At 42.3% G+C, this 19,230-nt stretch overlaps 2 protein-coding genes across 2 annotated transcripts; one reads left to right on the top strand and one right to left on the bottom strand.

Annotated features, from left to right (window-relative positions):
* The first annotated feature begins 1,980 nt into the window (after positions 1 to 1,980).
* Positions 1,981 to 9,952, top strand: ANKS4B (ankyrin repeat and sterile alpha motif domain containing 4B). Its single transcript, XM_008633512.2, has 2 exons — positions 1,981 to 2,232; positions 5,966 to 9,952. The coding sequence occupies exons 1-2, from the start codon at positions 2,069 to 2,071 to the stop codon at positions 7,038 to 7,040; spliced, it is 1,239 nt and encodes a 412-aa protein (XP_008631734.1). The 5' UTR covers positions 1,981 to 2,068; the 3' UTR covers positions 7,041 to 9,952.
* CRYM (crystallin mu) lies at positions 9,342 to 19,230 on the bottom strand. Its single transcript, XM_017734180.1, has 7 exons — positions 19,045 to 19,230; positions 17,915 to 17,977; positions 15,747 to 15,848; positions 14,717 to 14,900; positions 13,164 to 13,285; positions 12,218 to 12,302; positions 9,342 to 11,546 (listed from the first exon to the last, which is right to left on the bottom strand). The coding sequence occupies exons 1-7, from the start codon at positions 19,180 to 19,182 to the stop codon at positions 11,482 to 11,484; spliced, it is 759 nt and encodes a 252-aa protein (XP_017589669.1). The 5' UTR covers positions 19,183 to 19,230; the 3' UTR covers positions 9,342 to 11,481.

The raw sequence follows: 19,230 nt of genomic DNA, 5'->3' as shown, positions 1-19,230 counted from the left end.
ATACAGGGTAAGTTTAAGATCAATATTTTCGGATGCTGATGGTAAAAATCACTCTGAAATCAACACTTTGTGTGCTGGATTAATTAAGAGAAATGCAAATGAAGGTACTTCTGTAGTAAAAACCAAGGATCTTGAAAATTAAAAGGACTCTTCTGCCACCAAATCACTTCTCATGGGTGTATAATGTTTCCTCTCTCCTACCAGACACTGGTGGTAAAAGCAGTATGTGACTTGGTGCTCATTTTAGTCTTCAAAAAAGGCCTAGTAAAGGAAATAAAATTCAGTGGCATTAAGAAACAGCTAATCACATGTGTATATTCTAGTAGCTGTAAATTTAATTCTGTGCTGGGCCTGCTAAAAAGAAAACAGAATAAATGGCTGCATTTTTATTGGAAAAGTATTAAGGCAGTGCAGGGAACTTGAGAAAGGGCTGAGAGTAAAACTGTCTTCTAAAGTGGGGTGGAGGTTGGCCTGGGTGAAGCACAGCCCATCCCAGCTCCCTGAGACAGCAGGACAGCACCAGGGACAGCTGTGCCTGGGGGTGACAGGGAGGACACCCAGAGCTTTGCTTTACTCCCACCTGGACTGGTTTACTCAAAGATTCAAACCTGTCACAGGATCCGACTGACTCCCCATGTGGGGAGAAATAGGTCGGTACAAGTTCACTCCTGAAGAGCGCTTCAATCCCTGTCTGAGAAAATAATGAAGAGAGAAAGCCCATTTTGAGAGGTCTCTGGTGTGTCACAGGGGCAGAATTATGGGATGTAAATGAGGTGGCAGAATTCCATTTGGGGATTGCACCAACGCTGAGCAAGGAGCTGGTTTGTGATTCTCTCTAATGGGGGCACAACAAGCAACAAAACCCCACTGCTTAATTGCTGAGGGTAGAGTCTCGGATCCAGGTTAACTCAGTGAGTCGCAGAAAACAGCTTGGCAAAAAGCAATGTTTATGTGGCAGCTCTTGTGAATGTGGCCAGAAGAACCCTGAGCTCACAGCACTGCAGGAAGCTGCAGTAGCCTCTTACCAACTTTTCAGCTGCTCTTTGAAAACTGGCTTTTTTATATGGCTTGCTCTTAGTAATTCTTTTGAAGTTAGAATTAGTCTAATTCTGTAAGTTTCTGCTTGTAGAGGTAGCCCTTAATGTCACTGAAATCAGGGGAAATGGTTTCTAAACAAAGAAGCTGTTATTTGTGATGGGGAATGGACCCATCTATTCCCAGGCAAGGACCACAGTGCTCAGGTGGGGCAGTGGGTGCAGGCCCATCATGTTTCCTTTTCTGAAATTCCCTGTGCTGTCCTGAGGAAATCCTGCACATATATATTTTTTTTGTATCTAAAACAAAGATTACAATACTTGTAAAAAGAGTTTTATATTTGCCAATTTCCTGACGATCTCCTGACGAAATATAGACAGCTGTGGACTTGCCAGCTGTGACTTGCAGACCTGTTGGGGGTTTTATCCAAACACCACCCTGGTCATCATTTCCAGTCTGTGGACACAAAAGGGTTCCATGGAAGTGTCTGGTTTAGCAGGGGAGTGACTTGTTTTCAGAGGCAGCATCCCAGTAAAAGATGGGTTACAAAGGGCTTCCCCAGTAAAGGTAATGCAGGGCTCATGCATTTCCTCCCATCAGACTCGGGGATACTTCATTACTTGGGGTGAAGCCTGGTCACACTGACAATCACAGCCTTTTGAAGGTTTTTTTGAAGTTCTTTTTGTAGTTCAAAGTCCTTTTGCAATTTCCACAGAACAGTCAGGCAAAGACATGGGGAAGATGAACGGATCCCCTCTCTAAGTAGTCAAATTTTCAACAAGCTGTTAGTACATGGCAGAGCCACCTTCCAGGAAATGAGAGCATTCACACACCACATTCACCACACCACACCTCATTACTGATGCAGAGCTGCAGAGAAAGAGCCTGCAAGGATGAACTTTGCCTCCCCATTCCCCTCCTCCCAGGGACGTCTCAGCTTGTAATCATTAATGAACGATCCCTGCCATGGAAGAGTGACTGTAAAGTCTGGATATTGCTCAGAGCTGCTTTGGGAAACGAGAAGCTGCTGGAAATGTCGAGCAGGTATCACAAAGCAGCGGCTGATGGCAATGTGGACCTGTTGAAAGAAGCCACTAGGAAAGACCTCAACGCTTCTGATGAAGATGGGATCACTCCCACCCTTCTGGCAGCCTACCACGGGTACCTGGAAGCTCTGGAAGTCATATGCCGGAGGGGGTAAGTCAGCCAGCCTCCAGTGCTTAAAGCCTGGGCCCCAAAACCACAATTACTGCTCGTGTTTCTAACACCCCCATGGCCTCGGGCCCGAAAGGCTGAAAATCACAGTAATTTCTTTCAATGCATTGCCAAGAATTGTTTCTTTAGTGGCAGTGGTTTAGGTCCAGTATTAAAAAAAATGCCCTAGGGTATATCACCGTGTCCCACAGCTGAAGGGAGGAGGAGGAGAGAAGATCCAGCAGGCAGGAATCGTGCAGCAAGATTGATTTATTTAATTATTTTACAAATCCTTTTATAGACTTTTTTCTTCATAGTCTAATTGGACAAAGGGTCAGCCACCCCTTGGGGTGATTGGCTAAAATCCTAAAACATCCATTGTCAAAATATTTTTGTACTATACCATAAACAAGACTTTACAAGGTTGCAGGTGTTTGGCTGCTTACATTCCCTGCTACCTCTTCTGTGAGAGAGAAAAGTCTCTCATGGACTTAGAAAATAGCAAGAAAATCCTTGCTAGCAGCATTTTTGTATCCACAGTCCAGAACGTGCAGGTGGGTCTGTTCATTATTTTCTCAGGCAGGGATTGAAGAGTTCTTCAGGTGGTCTGTCAGTGAAGCCACTTCAGCATCCACGGGACCACATCGTGTGTGGAGCCTGCAGGCAGCAGCTCGTAGGAGCAGGGCCCTGGGACCTTTCCTTTTCTCACTGGAGAAGGTGGTCAAGAACCTTTGAGGATATCTTTGAGATAGTCTTTATAGAGAAATGCATTGTTTGAAACAATTTTTTTGGCAAAAAATATCTCCCATTTGCTTCCAAAGTGCCGTTAGTAGGCACTTGTGAAGATTTAATGCTGTCCAGAGGTGAGTCACAACAATTTTGAGACAGTAACATCTAAAATGGTTATTTCTCTGCTTTGTTAGCATTGACAACTACCATCACACTAAAACTGAGAACGCTGTTTCAGAAGCTGTGGTAGGACCCTTGTAAACCATAAAAAAAGAAAAAGAAAAAGAAAAAGAAAAAGAAAAAGAAAAAGAAAAAGAAAAAGAAAAAGAAAGAAAGAAAGAAAGGTTTTCTACAGGTTTTCTGGTAGTAAAACGTCTGTGTCATTTAAATGTCTTACTGAAATGGTAATTACCTCTCCACCATCAGTCTTGCTCAGAGCCTGCCTTTTAAGCTGTGATTCTGTAATAACATCTAACAAAAGAAAACCTGCTCTTGTGTAGAGATACAGTTAATAAAATGTTCTTTTGCAGAACGGTGAACAGATTGCAGGGAACAGTTGGAAAACTATTTGGATGCATCTGAGGTTTTTTAATTAAAAATGGAGTTGAAAAAAAGGGTTTTTTAGTAGATTTGCTTTATAGCTCATTGGGCTCAGGTGTGGCTGTAGTATCCCAATAAAAAAGACCTTTGGACTGCGTGGTTGTTGCTGTTTCCTCAGGACAAGCAAAAATAGATTGACAGTTTTCCAGCTTGTGCAATTAAGGCAGCTCCCAGGAAATACCTGTCAATAAGGTTTGTCCCTGAACACCTGCTAGCCAGAACAACTAGCTAAGGAACAAATAACAAAATAATTGTTTTCAAAATTTAAGTGAAAAATGTATCTTCTACCACATAAGCTGACAGAAATCACAGCAGATGACACAAAGATCAAAATTTCTATATATTTGTTATTTCATGTATTTCTAAGTCTCTTTCTTGGCAGAGGACAGCTTTGGGACAGTATCACCCTCAAAATCTTCAAACATATGTGTTTACCTCTATTTTAATCTGAGATTTCTTGACACAATCAGCAAGACAGGGCTGTCAGAGGTATGGCTGCACTCTCACTGTTTTTTTGGAGAGACTCTGAATTTTAGAAGACTTTCAATCTGTTCTCCAGCCACTTAATGTTTTCTTGTGAGAAAGTATTTTAATTATTTTTAACAAATTTGTCCTTTCCTTGAGGAGGTTTCCTGACAGAGGCTCTGAGGTACAGAGCAGTTTTCTTTAGAGTGGTTGCAGATTTTAGGACTCTCAAGCTTGCAACACGTTTGGCCCTGGGAAAGCATAGCAATACTAACAATAAACCCCTTTCATCTTGAAATAATTTATCTTCCCAGGCATCAGGAGATATTTTCTCTGCTTGCCTTGCAGGTACATGAATAAAGGCAAAACCAAATAGCAGAATTTCTCAGCTGCCTTTTGGTGTGAGCCTTCTCCTTGGGAAAGCAGGGAAAGGAGGAGTATGAGAACCCAGAGCAGATGTCAGACCTTGTCCAAAGCCTCACTGAGCTGGGAACAGCCACTCCAGCTTGTCAATTGTTTGAGACTCAAAGGCTGGCAGGTTCCACAGGGAAAAGAGACCACAAACAGCTCCGAAGGGACCTGGGGGAGGACGCATGACCCGGCACTCCCAGGGCTCAGGGTAGCGCAGGCAGCTCGCTGATGTGGGAGTTCAGGCAGCCAGGCAGCTCCCCAGGGCACAGCCACAGAGGCAGAAATATGTACACGTGGTTTCCACATGTCTGAGTGGAGAAACTTCGATCCTCAGCTGCCACCTCCTTGTAGCAAAGCCTGAGCTCCCACGGGCAGCACGGGCAGCTCTGCCGGACCCCTGACCTCACCCCTGCCTTGGGCAGCTCAGGCTGAAGGATGTGTTCAGATCTGGCCCTCAACAAACCTGCTACTGCTTTTCTTCAGAGCCTCCAAGCCAGAGATCAGTGCCTGAAGGACGTTTTGTGACAGGATGTACCAAGTCTTTCACAGTACAGCTGCAGTGGCACCAACCTCTGAAATGTCACTGAAATGCTTGAACTCCCAAGAGTAGAAATTCTCCTTGAAAATTTGGTCCCTGGCTCTGAAGTCAAGAAAAATTTTGGGCTTCTGTGGCCACCTTATTTGTTGGTCACAAGAGGACAAAAGCTCTGTTCTGAACATTGCTAAGGCTGACCTTGCCAAATGTTTATTGAAATATTCAAGCTGATTCTTGTCTGCAGGCAGCAGTTCAGTGTGAAGTCAGTGCAAGAGTTAAAAATCAAGCAGTACTTTTCACTGGCTTTAAATTCAATTGAAAAATGTGGCATTTTATTTTCAAATGAGCTTCTGCTTTTCAAATCATCATGAGCAAAAGCAACTTACGGAGAACAAAAGGGTTGGAAAACAATGGCATCTGTCTGGGCTTCAACTAATAGCAATGGAGAGAAATGGGTAATCAGGGCTTCACTCCTGATCATTTACCTATTACCTACCTAGAAAGTTACTGCAGGAGCTCATCAAAAATACATCACTGTGGCCAGTGAGGAAACCTCCTAATAACTGCCCTGTATTTGACAGGCAAAAGGAATGAGTCACAAAGAACACTTTTAAATATTCCATGCAAATGTTCTTGAAACAGTTTTGCCAGTAATTCAATGAGACTGAGTCAAAGCCTGAGCCTACTTTGAGTTGCCAGACGCTGGGATGACAAAGGAAATGCCCTGGCTCCCTTAGGGGGAGATGCACATGCAGTCCCAGTGAGCCCCAGGAACTCGTTTAACTCACAGGGCAGGAACTGGAGCTCATGCCACACACAGAGCCACGCTCAGGGCTTGTGTAAGTGGGTGCAGCCCTGTTCTAGTGGCTGGAGCCAAGCTGAGCTGTCCCTGGGCTGTTCTCCTCAGAGCAGAGTGACCCGTTCAGTGTCTCTGCAGGGCCACTGCAGGGCCCGGCGCGGGTAGCCCAGCTCACGGTGCGCTGTTCTCCCTGGCAGGGGTGATCCGGACAGGTGTGACATCTGGGGGAACACGGCCCTGCACCACGCTGCCTGCAATGGCCACATCCACTGCGTCTCTTTCCTGATCAACTTCGGTGCCAACATCTTCGCTCTGGACAACGACCTGCGCACTCCCCTGGAGGCGGCGGCCAGCAGGGACCGCAAGGACTGCGTCCAGATCCTGGACAAAGCCGCCACCGAGCAGAACCTGCTGAATCCAAAGAAGGTCTCCAAACAAAAGGCACAGGCCCAGAGGAACGTCGAGAGACAAATCAAGGAATGTGAGAAGCGCCAAGAGAAACACCAGCATGAAATGAACCGGAATTACATTAAAGAAAGGGTTGGCACGGTGAATTCTTCCAAAGGAACACACTCCAGGGTAAAGTTGCCTGGTCTATTTGCTTCAAATACCACAAGTACTTTAACCAAAAACCTGAAAGATACCTTGAAACTCAAGGCAAAAAAGACAGCCGACAGCACAAGAAGGCAGGAAACACAAAGAAATGACCAAGAGGATGATGCAGGTAGGAGAAGTGTGATGCATTTGTTTGATGAGAAAGAGGAGGATGAATTACTGGATGACCTTGAAGGGAAAAACCTTGCTGATAATGACAGTCAGCTCTCCATTTTTCAGCGGCCAGGTCTTGGCAAGATTGTGTTTGGAAGGAATTTGGCTGCAGAGGTAAATCCTGAAACTGTGTCTTCTGAGAAAGAAGGGATAAGATTTACAATGGCCAGTGAGCTGTTTCAGTATGAGAATGCTGAGAATGGCGGGGAAGATGATGCTGAAAACAGCGCTGATGTCCCTTGGAATGAGGAAGAAGTCATTTGGGAGGATGAGGAAGCAGAAAATACACCCCTTGAAGTGTTTCTGGCATCACAGATGCTGGATGAATTTCTTCCAGTCTTCATGAGGGAAAAAATTGATTTAGATGCCCTGATGCTATGCTCTGATGAAGATCTACGCAACATTCAGATGGAGCTCGGGCCAAGAAAGAAAGTCCTGAATGCTGTGAATAAAAGAAAACAGGCACTCGAGAGCCCTGGGAAAGCTGTAGATACTTGCTTATAAATTATCATAGCAGTTGTTGTAGCCTACACACTGATTCGTTACCTTTCCCTCTTTCCAAAGAGTGTGCAACTCTTTTCAGAACTCTACTAAAGCAGAAGGCAGAGAGGTTACCAATTGCTTTAGAAAGTACAGCAGGGATAAAATTTTTCTCTCTGGAGAGATAGTTGTGGTGAACAGGATATTAAGCATGTTCTGCCAAAGGAAAAAAGAAAAAAGAATGGGAAAGAAAAAACCCAAATGCTTTTTCTCTCTGAACTGTTTATGTGGATTGGATTTCTTTTGGTCCAGATAATTTAAAATATCTGTGAAGACCAGGCCCATTGCATTCTTTACTAAAGGCCTCCCTTTCTTCTCCAAAACCACAATGCAAAGAGCATTCTCAGAGCTTGGGAGCTTTGAGTTTTCTCCATTTGCTTCTGTAAGATCACTACAAACAACTCTTCTTGGTACTGATGGTGTGTTAGAAAAGGCATCTAAATCTTGATTTTAGCTGTGGTTCATTGACTCTAATCAGATCTGAATTAATGTAAATAATACTAATTTACAGCAAGTTTCATATTTTTGTCAGTAAAGTTTTTACTTCTGTATTGACAATAATTTAAAAATACATGAAGTATTCTCCCAAGAGATGTTCAGTGTGAGTTGTATATTCCTTTCTTATCTCATTAGACTGGATCCAACTACCAGCACCCATCATGTCCTAAATCCCATCAAGGCTGCAGTACTTTTATCTACAAGAAGCTGATGTTTAATTTTCAAAATTTTGGATCTGTTTTGGTATACCCTCAGCTTGGTTCCTATAGGCTGCATTTTCCATGCAAAGTCCCAGAAATGAGGATTCATATCACACACCATTTTCTGTGGGTTGTTGTCAGCCTTAGCCTGAAAGCTGTGTATCACACACACACAGAGAGCCCATCAAAATAAAAAGAAAATGAGATGTGCTGCTGTGGAAGCTCCTGCTCCTCACAGTCTATCTGGAGGCATTCACAGCAGGGCTCCCCTGTTCCTTTGGGAAGCCAGCACTCTCAGATATACATTAATCACTCCTGTTGAGTTTTGTGACTCTAATAAGGTGTTTGCAGCAGCCATGCTCTGGCTAAGATCACAGATTTTAGATGCACATTTATTAGCAGAACATTCATCTTTAAATCTCTTTTTATAGCTTTCCATTAGCCAGCTGATTTTTTCCTTAGGGGAATGTGGCATTTGTGGACACTAATCCTGGTTAATGATCTGTGTTTTTTCATGTTTCTTCTTTCCATATCATCTTGTGACTTTGATTTGTGTATTATAGCACCTTGTCTTGGCTGAACTTTATACTGCACTCTTCCCTGCTTGGATTCCTGCACTACAGCAGGTCGATCTGTCCTTATATGAAGCAATCACATCAAAGTCCTGTTCTGTGCAACCTTCCATGGTTGCTGTGCTCAGCACAGTAATCCAGACACCTTCCCCCCAGACTCTGTGCCTGGTTGTTTTCATTTTGGCTAAGAAACTCCCAAATGTTTAACAAAGCAAGAAGGAACCAATTAATCTTTCATATTTGAAGGCATATGATTAAGTGGATTTTCAATCCCCCTTCCCATTGCTGCTGAGGCCAGCCCAGCCTCATCCCTCCCTGCATCCTCTGGTCCCTGCAGCAGCTCAGTTCCACACCCCCAGCACACAGGGCTGGCACAAGGTCTGGACTGCTCCAGTGACTCCTCTCTGCTGCAAAGTGCTGAGCATGATGCACCCTTTTCAGGGCAGATTTTAAATAAGTGGGTTGGATTCAGCTACCCAGGAAATACTTTTGACAACTCTAAGCATGCAAATGCCTGTCACCGACGGGAGGCAAGTGTAGGTAGAGGAGAAGGCACTGCAAGGAACCAAGGATCTCCATATTGCACTGAAAATCTGCCTCTCTGCTTACTCATCTGCAGCCTCTGACAACCAGAGAGAACAGCAGAGACCATCTGCACATAAATAACTCAGTTGCCACAGGCATCCTCAGTGTTCAGGCATCTCCTTAGGTATTTGCAGTGACTCTGGAGCTAAAAGGAACAGCACCAGACCTGTGGGCGTCCCTTGTCCTCCAGAAACTGTATCAAGAGACTGTAAGAAGCCCCAGAGCATCCCATATGATACTTATTTTTAGGCAACTGAATAAATTTTTTATTTTTATACTTTTTAATTTAAAAAAGTGCGATAGTGCTAACCCTTTTCTTATGGGATGGTATAAAGTAGCCCTGTGGAAAAAAAATGGGGGAAAAATAAATCAGCCACAAACCAGAAAAGTAATGAACAACAACATGAAAGTCAAAGAAAACCAGCAGTATCTATTTGATTTTAATATAAATGCAAGTTACACAAGTTCATAATCCACTAATTTGTAAGAGAAGGAAACATAGAAATTGATGCTATTATTTCCCCTCAGAAAAATCTAAAGGTGGCATTCAAGCAATTTCCATTGTAACTGAACCAAATCCTCTTCATGACATCAGAGGTGCAACACTGAAGCCAGGCTCCCAAAATCTCCCACTGCCAATGAGGCTGAGAACAGTGTGGGTTTTCAGAACCAGGTCTTTGGACTGGCTCCATTTACTCTTTAAAGTGCATAGTCTGTAGGACAGTACATGTGAAAATAAACTGGACTTGTCTTCTTCCCAAACACATCAAATTACAAATCTGGTGTCACACTGGCACAGAACTGGGATAATACTGCCATAATTATTAACTGCAAGTTTCCATACAGTTCTTGAATAATGGAACATCGCTGGCTTTCACGTTTACCTCAAGTTAGTGTAGTTCTGCATCACTGAAGTAACAAACTAAGTCAACACATACACTTCTGAACACCTCAGAAATGACAGAGAAGAAACAAGACATGTAAAAACAGAGAGTAATTTTGCTACAATTAAAATGCAAAAGCTCATAGAGAAATTTCCGTTGTTCCTTCTGATGGAATAAACAGGATCAATGGAGTTCACGTTGGATCCACAGGAAACATCCTTCAGCCCTACTCACTTAGTGGTCTGGTACCTTTCTACGCTACCTGTGCAAATTACAAACTCTGCCACTTAGTACATTTTCCAACTAGCTTACACCAGGCTTGTAACTGGGAGTATTGTTTACATCACACCTGCACTGTACTCATTAACCTCTTCTACACTTAACCTATGCACCCTCCAGGGCTTTAATGCCAACTGCTTCTGACCCTCCTTCCTGTTGCTCTGCTCTATTCTACAGGCATGTTATAAAATGCCCTGTCATCCAACTTTTCCAGAGCACGAAGAAACACTTAATAGCCTGCATGAAATAATATGCAAATGGAAATAAAATTTCACAAGGCAAAACTCGTGAGCCTGAGACAGGAATTTGTTTCCAGGGCAATAGCTGTTTTTCAGCAGATCCTCAATCTTTTGCAAGGCAGTTGCATAACAGCATGAAACTGGAACTTTTCCTTATGTCACTGTGTTCCTCTGCCAGGAAAGGATCATGAAAATTCCTGCCCCAGCTAATATCTGCGATAATGGAACAATTAGCAATTGAAGCATGGCACAGCCAAACTGAAAATATTTGCCTGTATACGTGAAATCAGTTTGGGTGGTTCCTTCAAGAAGCTTAGAAAAAGAACTTAGAGGCACCATAGATTAATAGCAAAATCTCCCTAGAGAATACAGATAAATCAACACACATATTAGTCCTCACATTCTGTGTGACTCCTTGCAATATGAAAATGGCAATATCCCAGCGAGGCATGTGCTAAGGGAAGCACTGAGCAGAAACCTAACTGGATGGAGGCATGGTTATTTACATAAATCCTCACTCAGAACTGTGCTCCTAAGTGAAAAACCATTGAGTCTGAGGGCTAGGGAAGGTGGATGGCAAGGGGGGATAAAAATGGTGACTTCCAGTGTGAGCTGGAAGGGAAGGTGTGTCCAGGAATTAGTGTTGAGCTGTGTTCCCAGGAGGCTGAAGACAAGGTCACTGTCACTGTAGCACTGAAACCCAGAGTTGCATTTAAAGTACCTTCACAGGTAAATATGATGCCAGAGTCCATTCTACAAACTGATGCATTTTACACCAGAATGAACCAACCCTCTAAAAACCATGAAATCTACACACAAGCTTCTGCTACATAAATAATCAGGGAGGAAAGGCATTGATTCCAGAATGATACCAAAATATGTAAAGATACCCTTGTTAGTGTCACTGCAAACATCTAATACTTGCTGTTACAGGAGAGAGACATTTATTAGCAATAATGCAAGTATCTAACACTTGAAATTAGAAAACTTGAGAAATTAGTCTATTGCTGAAATTTTACTTTTCCTTCTTGAATGTTCTAGAAGGGCCACATTCAGATAGGATTGGTGCCTTCCTTGTTAACACAGGATTCAGGGAAACTAAGTGCAAACTATTTTCTTGGCCTCATTGGCATTGTAGACTTCTCTCTTTAGTTACCAGCTGACCACGCGTCATAAACAAATTTTGCTGCTACTGTATCTTCAACTGCCATCCCTGAAAAAGAATTAAAGTCACCTTCAAACAGCTATTCAGCTGTACAAATAATTTAGCTTCAGAAGGGAACAGGAACACTCAGGAGCTTATCTAACTGGACAGGAACAGGAATTATTTCCCATCCCAAACACCTACAGTGCTACATTCAAAGTCCATAGCCATCATGTGGTGTTGGGTGTGCTGTAAGAAGTTAATGTAACAGTAGGAATCTTAATTTTCAGTGTTCATATCACAACCGGGCCCTTTTGGAGATGTCATGTAGCTCAGAGCATGGTAATTCATCCCCAGGGCCACCCTTTCCCAAAGCCCAGCCCCACAGGACACTGTCACATTGTCTCAGGTCAGACAGACCCCACGGGTGGAACAGCGGGGCAGTCGGGCTGGAGCTCTATTAATAAATGCTGCAGTCATGTCTTGAACAACTGTGAAATGGAAAATGGACTTCCTATTGTTTGCCTGCTTTCCTATCACTTTTCATTACATCAATCCTTCTAGATAAATAAAAAGGGAAATAAAAAGGGAAAATGCAAATCACAGTCTACGTTCCTGTGGGCAGTGCACTGCCACAGCCGTTCTGAAGATGAGCAGCAGCTTTCCCACGCATGGGGGACCTAATAAAGAACAAGGCATTGTTTTCTGTCAGACTTGTACACAGGAGGGGCTGTTCTTACCCAATGATTTAAACACTGTTGTTTTCTCAGGCAGGGCTGGTTTTGTACCCTTCAATACCTCCCCCAGCTCAGCAAAAATCTCTGCCTGTGAAGAAAATACATATTAATACAAAAACATAATACCCATATGTATGTTAAGAGTAAAAAAAACCCTTTTCTTCTGAGTGACTTCAAAAGAAAGAACTCCTCCAGTGCTGCATCCCAAAAGTGATTACTTTCCATGGTGAAGCAGATCAGCATTCAGACAAATAATATAGAAACTGGACAGAAATCAGAGGAGCAGAATGGTTTTCAAAGAAAAACAGCTGGCAGACTTTCCTCAGCCAGCAAGGTTTTTTACAGTGGATAGCTTGTTACTTATCCAACAAAACACATGGGATTCCACACACATTACCATATCTGGAGCTCTTATGTTAAACCTCAAAAGTGTAAATCATATTTATTCTGCAGACACATGAAAAGAGAAAAAGAAAACTCCACTGAACCTCAAAGAGTCCCTGCTGGCAAATCTGTGCAGATCATTGTCTGCTTGGCTTGTGTGGTCCATTCTTTGGGCTGGTCCATTCAGTGTCAATCACACTGAAATCTCATGGGAAGAAAGTTACAGGTTTGAATAAATAGACTTGAAAACACTTAAGATAACCAAACACTGCAGGAGAAGGAGGTCTTTCAACAGCAATACATTGTTATCATCACAAGCCAATGCTGCAAACATGCTACTGTAACATGGTGCCATGTAATGGTAAATACGGGGGTTGCATGGTTTGGTCACAGACACAGCAGTCTCAGTTTGAAACCAGTTTATCTTTCAACCCCTGCCTGGAAAGTGTTAACAATTACATCTGATGCCCTAAAGGTTTCAGTGCAGGACATCATCAATACCAACTCATTTCAAATGCAAGTCAATTGTCACAAAAATAAAGCCCATCATTTCAGAAAGTCTTACCCCTGATAAAATAACATCTCCTGATTCTGTCAGAGCAGCATCTCTGGAATCCACGAACAGAACAGAATTCTTCATCAGCTCATCATCCAGTTCTCTCCAGTCTGGTCTGCTTGCTCCAACAGCTAAAGTAACAAAACTGATGAACTTGGGAGCAATGTTTAAAACAAATTCAAACCACATTTTCTTCAAAAGACACGTGTGAAGTAACAATGGACGTTACTATTGAAATGTAATATACAAAATATACAGTGTTAGCCTTGGAGAAATACTGATTGATAGGACAACAAAACAACGTTTGATATGTCAGTAAAATATCCTTGTCAAAAGAGTCTGAGTAGCTGAGACAAAAGAAAGTCCTCTCCCTTTGTCTGTTATCTCTAGTACCCTTGTTTTCATCAGATCATTACCAAATTAATTTTACACACCTTTATTAGATTATCACTTACCCAGAGAAACTGAAAACAAATCATGGAGCTTAACTTTTTACACACAGTACCAAGATCATTATCAACTTGTTATGGGCTTAAAAAACAAGCAAACAAGAAACCCAACAAAAACTAAAAGGACTACCCAGTTATACTATATTCAGATATTTTTACATGTCAACTGTTACGGAACAATGAATTCCATGTTGGTCAAATGCCTCTTCAAACAGTAAAAATGCCTCAAGGAAGGGTAAAAAAAAGGCAAAGAAAGGAGAGAGGTCTTTGTGTCTGTGTCGCCTCAGCAACTGTGGACCTTAATTGATTTTGTTGTATTTCTGGCTTCCGTGCCATGACATAACACAGACAGCAACTTTCAATGACAAAGGACTAAATTGAGTTTAAAAAATTGGTAGGATGCTGCTGGAATGTGGGACCTCAAATTGTTCCCTTTGAGAAGTTGCTTTTGTCTTATTACCATGCTATCTAGAAAGTGCACAAGGTCATCTGAACAAGGCGCACAATTAATAAAAATAAACAAACAAGGGCATGTCCAGAGACTCCAAACAATAGTGTGGCAACATCATTACAAGGCAGGCAACAAAAAAAAAGCAACCCCCCAAACTTCACTATAATTAGAGGTTAAATGATGATGTTCTTATCAGTTATTGCATTTTCAGAACTCAAGCAGAAAAGTAAATTGGTGTGATCAGCCCCAAAAGAAACAAACAGAGGAGCTTAAAAAATGGGTGGAAGAAAAGATGACACCACCAGGGAAATATAACAATGAGCAGTAACTACTTAGGAAATAAGACATTCATGTGGGTTATTTAAATGGAGAGCGAGGTGAGAATAATGACAACATGAGGGCAAAGATGATGCACCACTAAGAGAAAAGAGCAGATGGGAAAAGAGAAAATCCCATGCTCTAGCAAAAATCCCCTGCTGGATTATGCAGGTGTTCTGGCTCCAGGAAGACAGGGCTGGGAAAAGCAGTCCTTGCTAAAATGGAAAAGTCAAAATGGAAAGAACATTCATTCCATGAAGCACAGAGAACTGTTTTTCAACAGAGGGTGATGCTAAACAACGTGCTAATGGACACATGCTGGACACCATGGGAACAGAACATACCATTGATGTGGGCACCTGGCTTCACCCAGTCTCCAAACAAGATGGGAGCTGTTGCCATAGTGACTGTCACAATCACATCAGCCCCTGTCACTGCCTCCTGGGCAGAGGAGCAGACCCGCACGGGACCGCTGACAGAACTGGCAAACTTCAGAGCCTTCTCCTGGGTGCGATTCCATATCCTGACCTTCACGGAGAGAAACACGGAAAACAAAACAAAACAAAGACAGATTAACTTGGAGAATCTCTCCTTGCTGAAACAGAACACTTGGTTTAAGTTTCCAGTAGATAAACGTATCCTAAGGGTTGGGGGTTTTTTCCCCTTTAGTGGTCTTATCATACAAGTGACTAAATTTCATGAGTGTTTGGCGACATTGCAATGCCTGTTTTGTGATGGCAGAATAACAGCTCCTTGTAGAGCTGCTCTTATAAAATGTAAATATTTCCAAAAAAAACATTTAAGGGAAAGTCACAAAAAGCTTATGCAAGCATGGCATACACAGTAGGATCGTCTCAGACAAAAAGCTATCTGAAACAACTTTGATTCCAACCCTTTATGTTTTTGAAATACCAACATCTGAACAAGAAATTCTACAGTTGCTCCAGTTCTTCTTGGGTTCTGTAGAAACAGAACCAAGTATGATTAACCTTTTGTGGTGGATTGACCATGGCAGGACACCAGGGGCCCAGAAAGCTGTTTTATCACTCCGCTCCCCAGCAGCACAGGGAGAGGGAAGAGAAAATAAGATGGAAAAATTTGTGGGTCGAGATAAAGGCAGTTTAATAGAACAGAAACAAATGTTGGAGAGACAGCCTTGATGTTGTGTGAGCACTGCTCAGAAGTAGCCAAAACACTGGGGTGTTATCAGACCCTTCGAGCTGCCAGTGCACAGCACTGTGAGGGCTGCTCGGGGGAACAGGAGCTCCATCCCAGCCTGACCTGACACAACTTCATTGCCTGTAATTTTTTTATAATGAATCCTGCAACATAACAGAGACAGATAAATGTATCCTCTTAAGATGTGTCTGTTACCTCTTTAAACGTGAACAGTTCTGTGAAGATATCGTAATGGCTGTATGCTTGAACACCAGCTCCCAAAATGCACAGCACTTCTGCAAAAGCTGGCATTAGCAACTGAACAGTATCAGAAATAAAAAAAAAAAAACAAAAGAGAATATGCAAGAACAATATATTAACAGGCATTAAAAATACATATCAAAATACTACAAAAGAAAGCAGTAGTGTTAGTCCTTTTAAACAACAGAAAAGTATATAAACAAGTATTCAATAATCACTATATATATTGGGCTTTTTTTAATGCAAAAGCTAGCATCAATAGCACCAAAACACATCTTGGCTTAATTCCAGTGTTGAATTGTCTGACTTGAAATTCAGATCTAAGATGCAACAGCACGAACAGCAAGTTCTGGAGCCTCAGCACACTCCAGTATTGACATACCCCTGGGGGTGATTGAATGTAAAACCACAGTGCTGATGTTCTGCACTGGCTAAAAGCAGGGCTCAGAACCCCACAAACCATCAGTACTGAGAGTGGCAGCTGCACAGGTAAACTGGTTCAGGCAGCCCCACACTAAAACAGCTTTTTGAATTCACTGAAGCCGTAAATCACACCACAAACATATCTTGGCATGGCAAGAGCCATAATACACAGATATTGTAAAAACAGGGATGGTTCTGAGGAACAAATAATACAATTCAGTCCTACAGTTGCTTTTGGTTTTCTGATTTAGTTCTTGCCTGTGATTCACCAGTACTTGGCAAAGGAGAAGACAGGGCTGCTGGAGTCCAGCCCTAACCTACCCTTGTTTATGCATTTGCTGTGGCCACTCAGTCCTGTCTAAAAAACTTTAGAGTCTAGGCTCTCAAGGTTTATTCTGCTTCAAACAAATGGAAAAAAAATCTCATTAATCCCATTTTCCAGTAACAAGAACTTGTTTTAGTGTGTCTTTTAAAGACTCTGAAGCACTGATTTCAAAGGTTCTTTGCATAAGACCATGGGTCTTTGAAAAGCAAATGCCATAAAGAGGACAAGATGACAAACACGAGCTAAACTCAAACACTCCTGAAAATTTCCCAAAACAACAGATGATAATGAAGGATCTGATCTTGAAGTACCTTCAGCAGCCAAGCTCCTTTGAAGCCAGCATGGACTGCATAAAAACCATCAGAACTGACCCAATAAAGAACGGCCAAAATGGATGAGGTCCTGTAACCTCCTGTCCAAGGAGCTCATTGTAAATCATTCTGTCCTTTGGTTCAGGAGAAGCTCCTGGGGACGGGTCCTTCACTCAATTTTATGCCAGCGCAGCTCCATTGCCATGGATAGAGTCACCCTGGCATGAAGTCTGCCCCTCACAAAGTAGTGAGATCAGCCTTTATTCTGGTCCAAAGCTGAGGGGCGACAAACAACAGTATTTTTCAGCTCTGGCCCTCTTCTTATTGCCTCACCCTTTGAGGTGAAGGCTAAAACCCTCCTGTGCAATGCATGGTCACTTGCTCTCTTCCTGCTGTTAGCAGCCCAACCAAAAACCAAAAATTCTTTTTAAAAAGTATTCCAACACAACAATTTCCCACTGAAATTGAGGTGATGTAAAGCAACACACAGCCAGATACACCTCACCTGCCTTCAGACACTGAAGTTTATGGCCATGGTCAGGGACAGTCATCTGGACATCTTCCAGTGACAACAGAGACACTGACAGACACCTCTGGACAAGTTATCCATCTATACTGGGCATTATCTATCTTAAGAGAAATGGAAATGTGCTTTTTCCCTCTTTTCACAGGTCCAGTGCAACCCACCTGTCCTGTCCTGACAGCAGAAGGCATCTATCTAAATAAAATTCAATATATCACCACAGCTACATCACCCAAAGCCATAAAGGGGCATGTTAAGACAAACACAAAAGAAAGAAAATTACAGAGAAAGACAGCTCAGTAAATTCGTAGAAGAGCATGCAATAGAAGCCACAAAAATGTAACTCGGGTCCTTCTCCAATCACACGCAAAGTGTTAAAGCCAGACATGATTGACTCAAAACAGTGAGCTTAAGTTTTCCCTGAAAGTACATACATTGTCATAAATCTAACTTAAAGCTGTATTGGATGAAAAGCCATTTGAATCATTCCTTCTAGTTATTTTGTAACTCCAAGCCCCACGTGAGAGAACAGAAGACACACCTTGGTAGCGATGGCAGAAACTGCAGCTGTCCGTTTTGCTGTAATGACACTGCCATCCAGGACCTTCATAAAAATTCAAACAGATTGACATGAACATTGAAAATATGAATAATTGCCAAACATTTTCATCCAATTTGTGAATGATGTGGTATTACAGACATAAAACATATACACATGTAAAAGATGGCAATTATTATTATAGCAACCACAAACCATAGAGTAACGTTCAAACTGGGCAGATTCTCTGTTTGTTCCAGTTCTTCCCTGTCATTCCATCAGCACAAAAGGAGTGATAATGGTCAGAGAAGAGCCACCTCTAACTCACCCAACTCCTGATGCACTGCACTTCCCTGGCTCTCCAGTGCAGGGGATAGATGGATATGACTCCAACGCTCTGCACTCCAGTAATACCAGGGACCAGTGCAAGCTGGCAGTGGTTCCCCAGTCTGCACTGTCTTGGTCTGTACAGAGGGGTGACAGGGAACCACGGAATTCCTTAAATGTGTATCACACATGGGACACTACAGCCTCAATGTGCATTAGCTACTGAATATAATATAATATAATATAATATAATACAATATAATACAATATAATATAAATTACATATTAATTATGGGTCTTAAAAAGCCCACACAGTTGGTAGAAAAACCCAAGATAAGTTTTGGCCCTTTAATAAATCATTATTATTAAAGTACAATGCAAATCATCACTGTTCTTAAAAAAAATTCTTAAATTCTTTAAATAAAGCAATCTGAATACTATTCTCTGCAATGCAAATTGTAAATCTCTTTCAATTTGAGACTTAAGATGGTTCAGGATCCACTCTTTATCCACAAGGTAAGGGGTATTTTTGCTTTCAAATGCAAGATAAATTTTTCCTGATCATTTCTCTCTTCCAGTTCCCCTCTGAGCTATCAGATTCAAATCGCGAGCAGCAGTAAATAATAGCACGGTGAGTACAGTTTAACACAAAGGAAACATAGGCAGCTTTAGGCCAAATCCTGATTTGACACACTGATTATGTTGGTAAATTCAGGCCAATTTACACCAGCTCCAGCTTCCAAGAAGCAGAAGCGAGAACTGACAGCATGAGCAGAGAAGAATGCAGAAGGACACACGAGACTTACAGCTTTCAAAGTGCCATTGCTGGGGTCAAACAAGAGAACAGTCGCTTGGTGAGAAGGCACAGAGGAGTCCTTCAGGTGCTCATAGAAAGTCACCAACTTGGTTGTGAGCGCATCGTCCGCAGCACTGTACGCGGGCATGACTCCGAGGTACCTCGGGGGGAGAATTACCCGCGTTACTCACGCACC

This window comes from Corvus brachyrhynchos, unplaced genomic scaffold (assembly GCF_000691975.1).
Source record: "Corvus brachyrhynchos isolate BGI_N302 unplaced genomic scaffold, ASM69197v1 scaffold5, whole genome shotgun sequence".
Lineage (NCBI taxonomy): Eukaryota > Metazoa > Chordata > Aves > Passeriformes > Corvidae > Corvus > Corvus brachyrhynchos.
The sequence above is the reverse complement of the archived record's forward strand: the minus strand, read 5'-3'. Positions and strand labels throughout refer to the sequence as shown.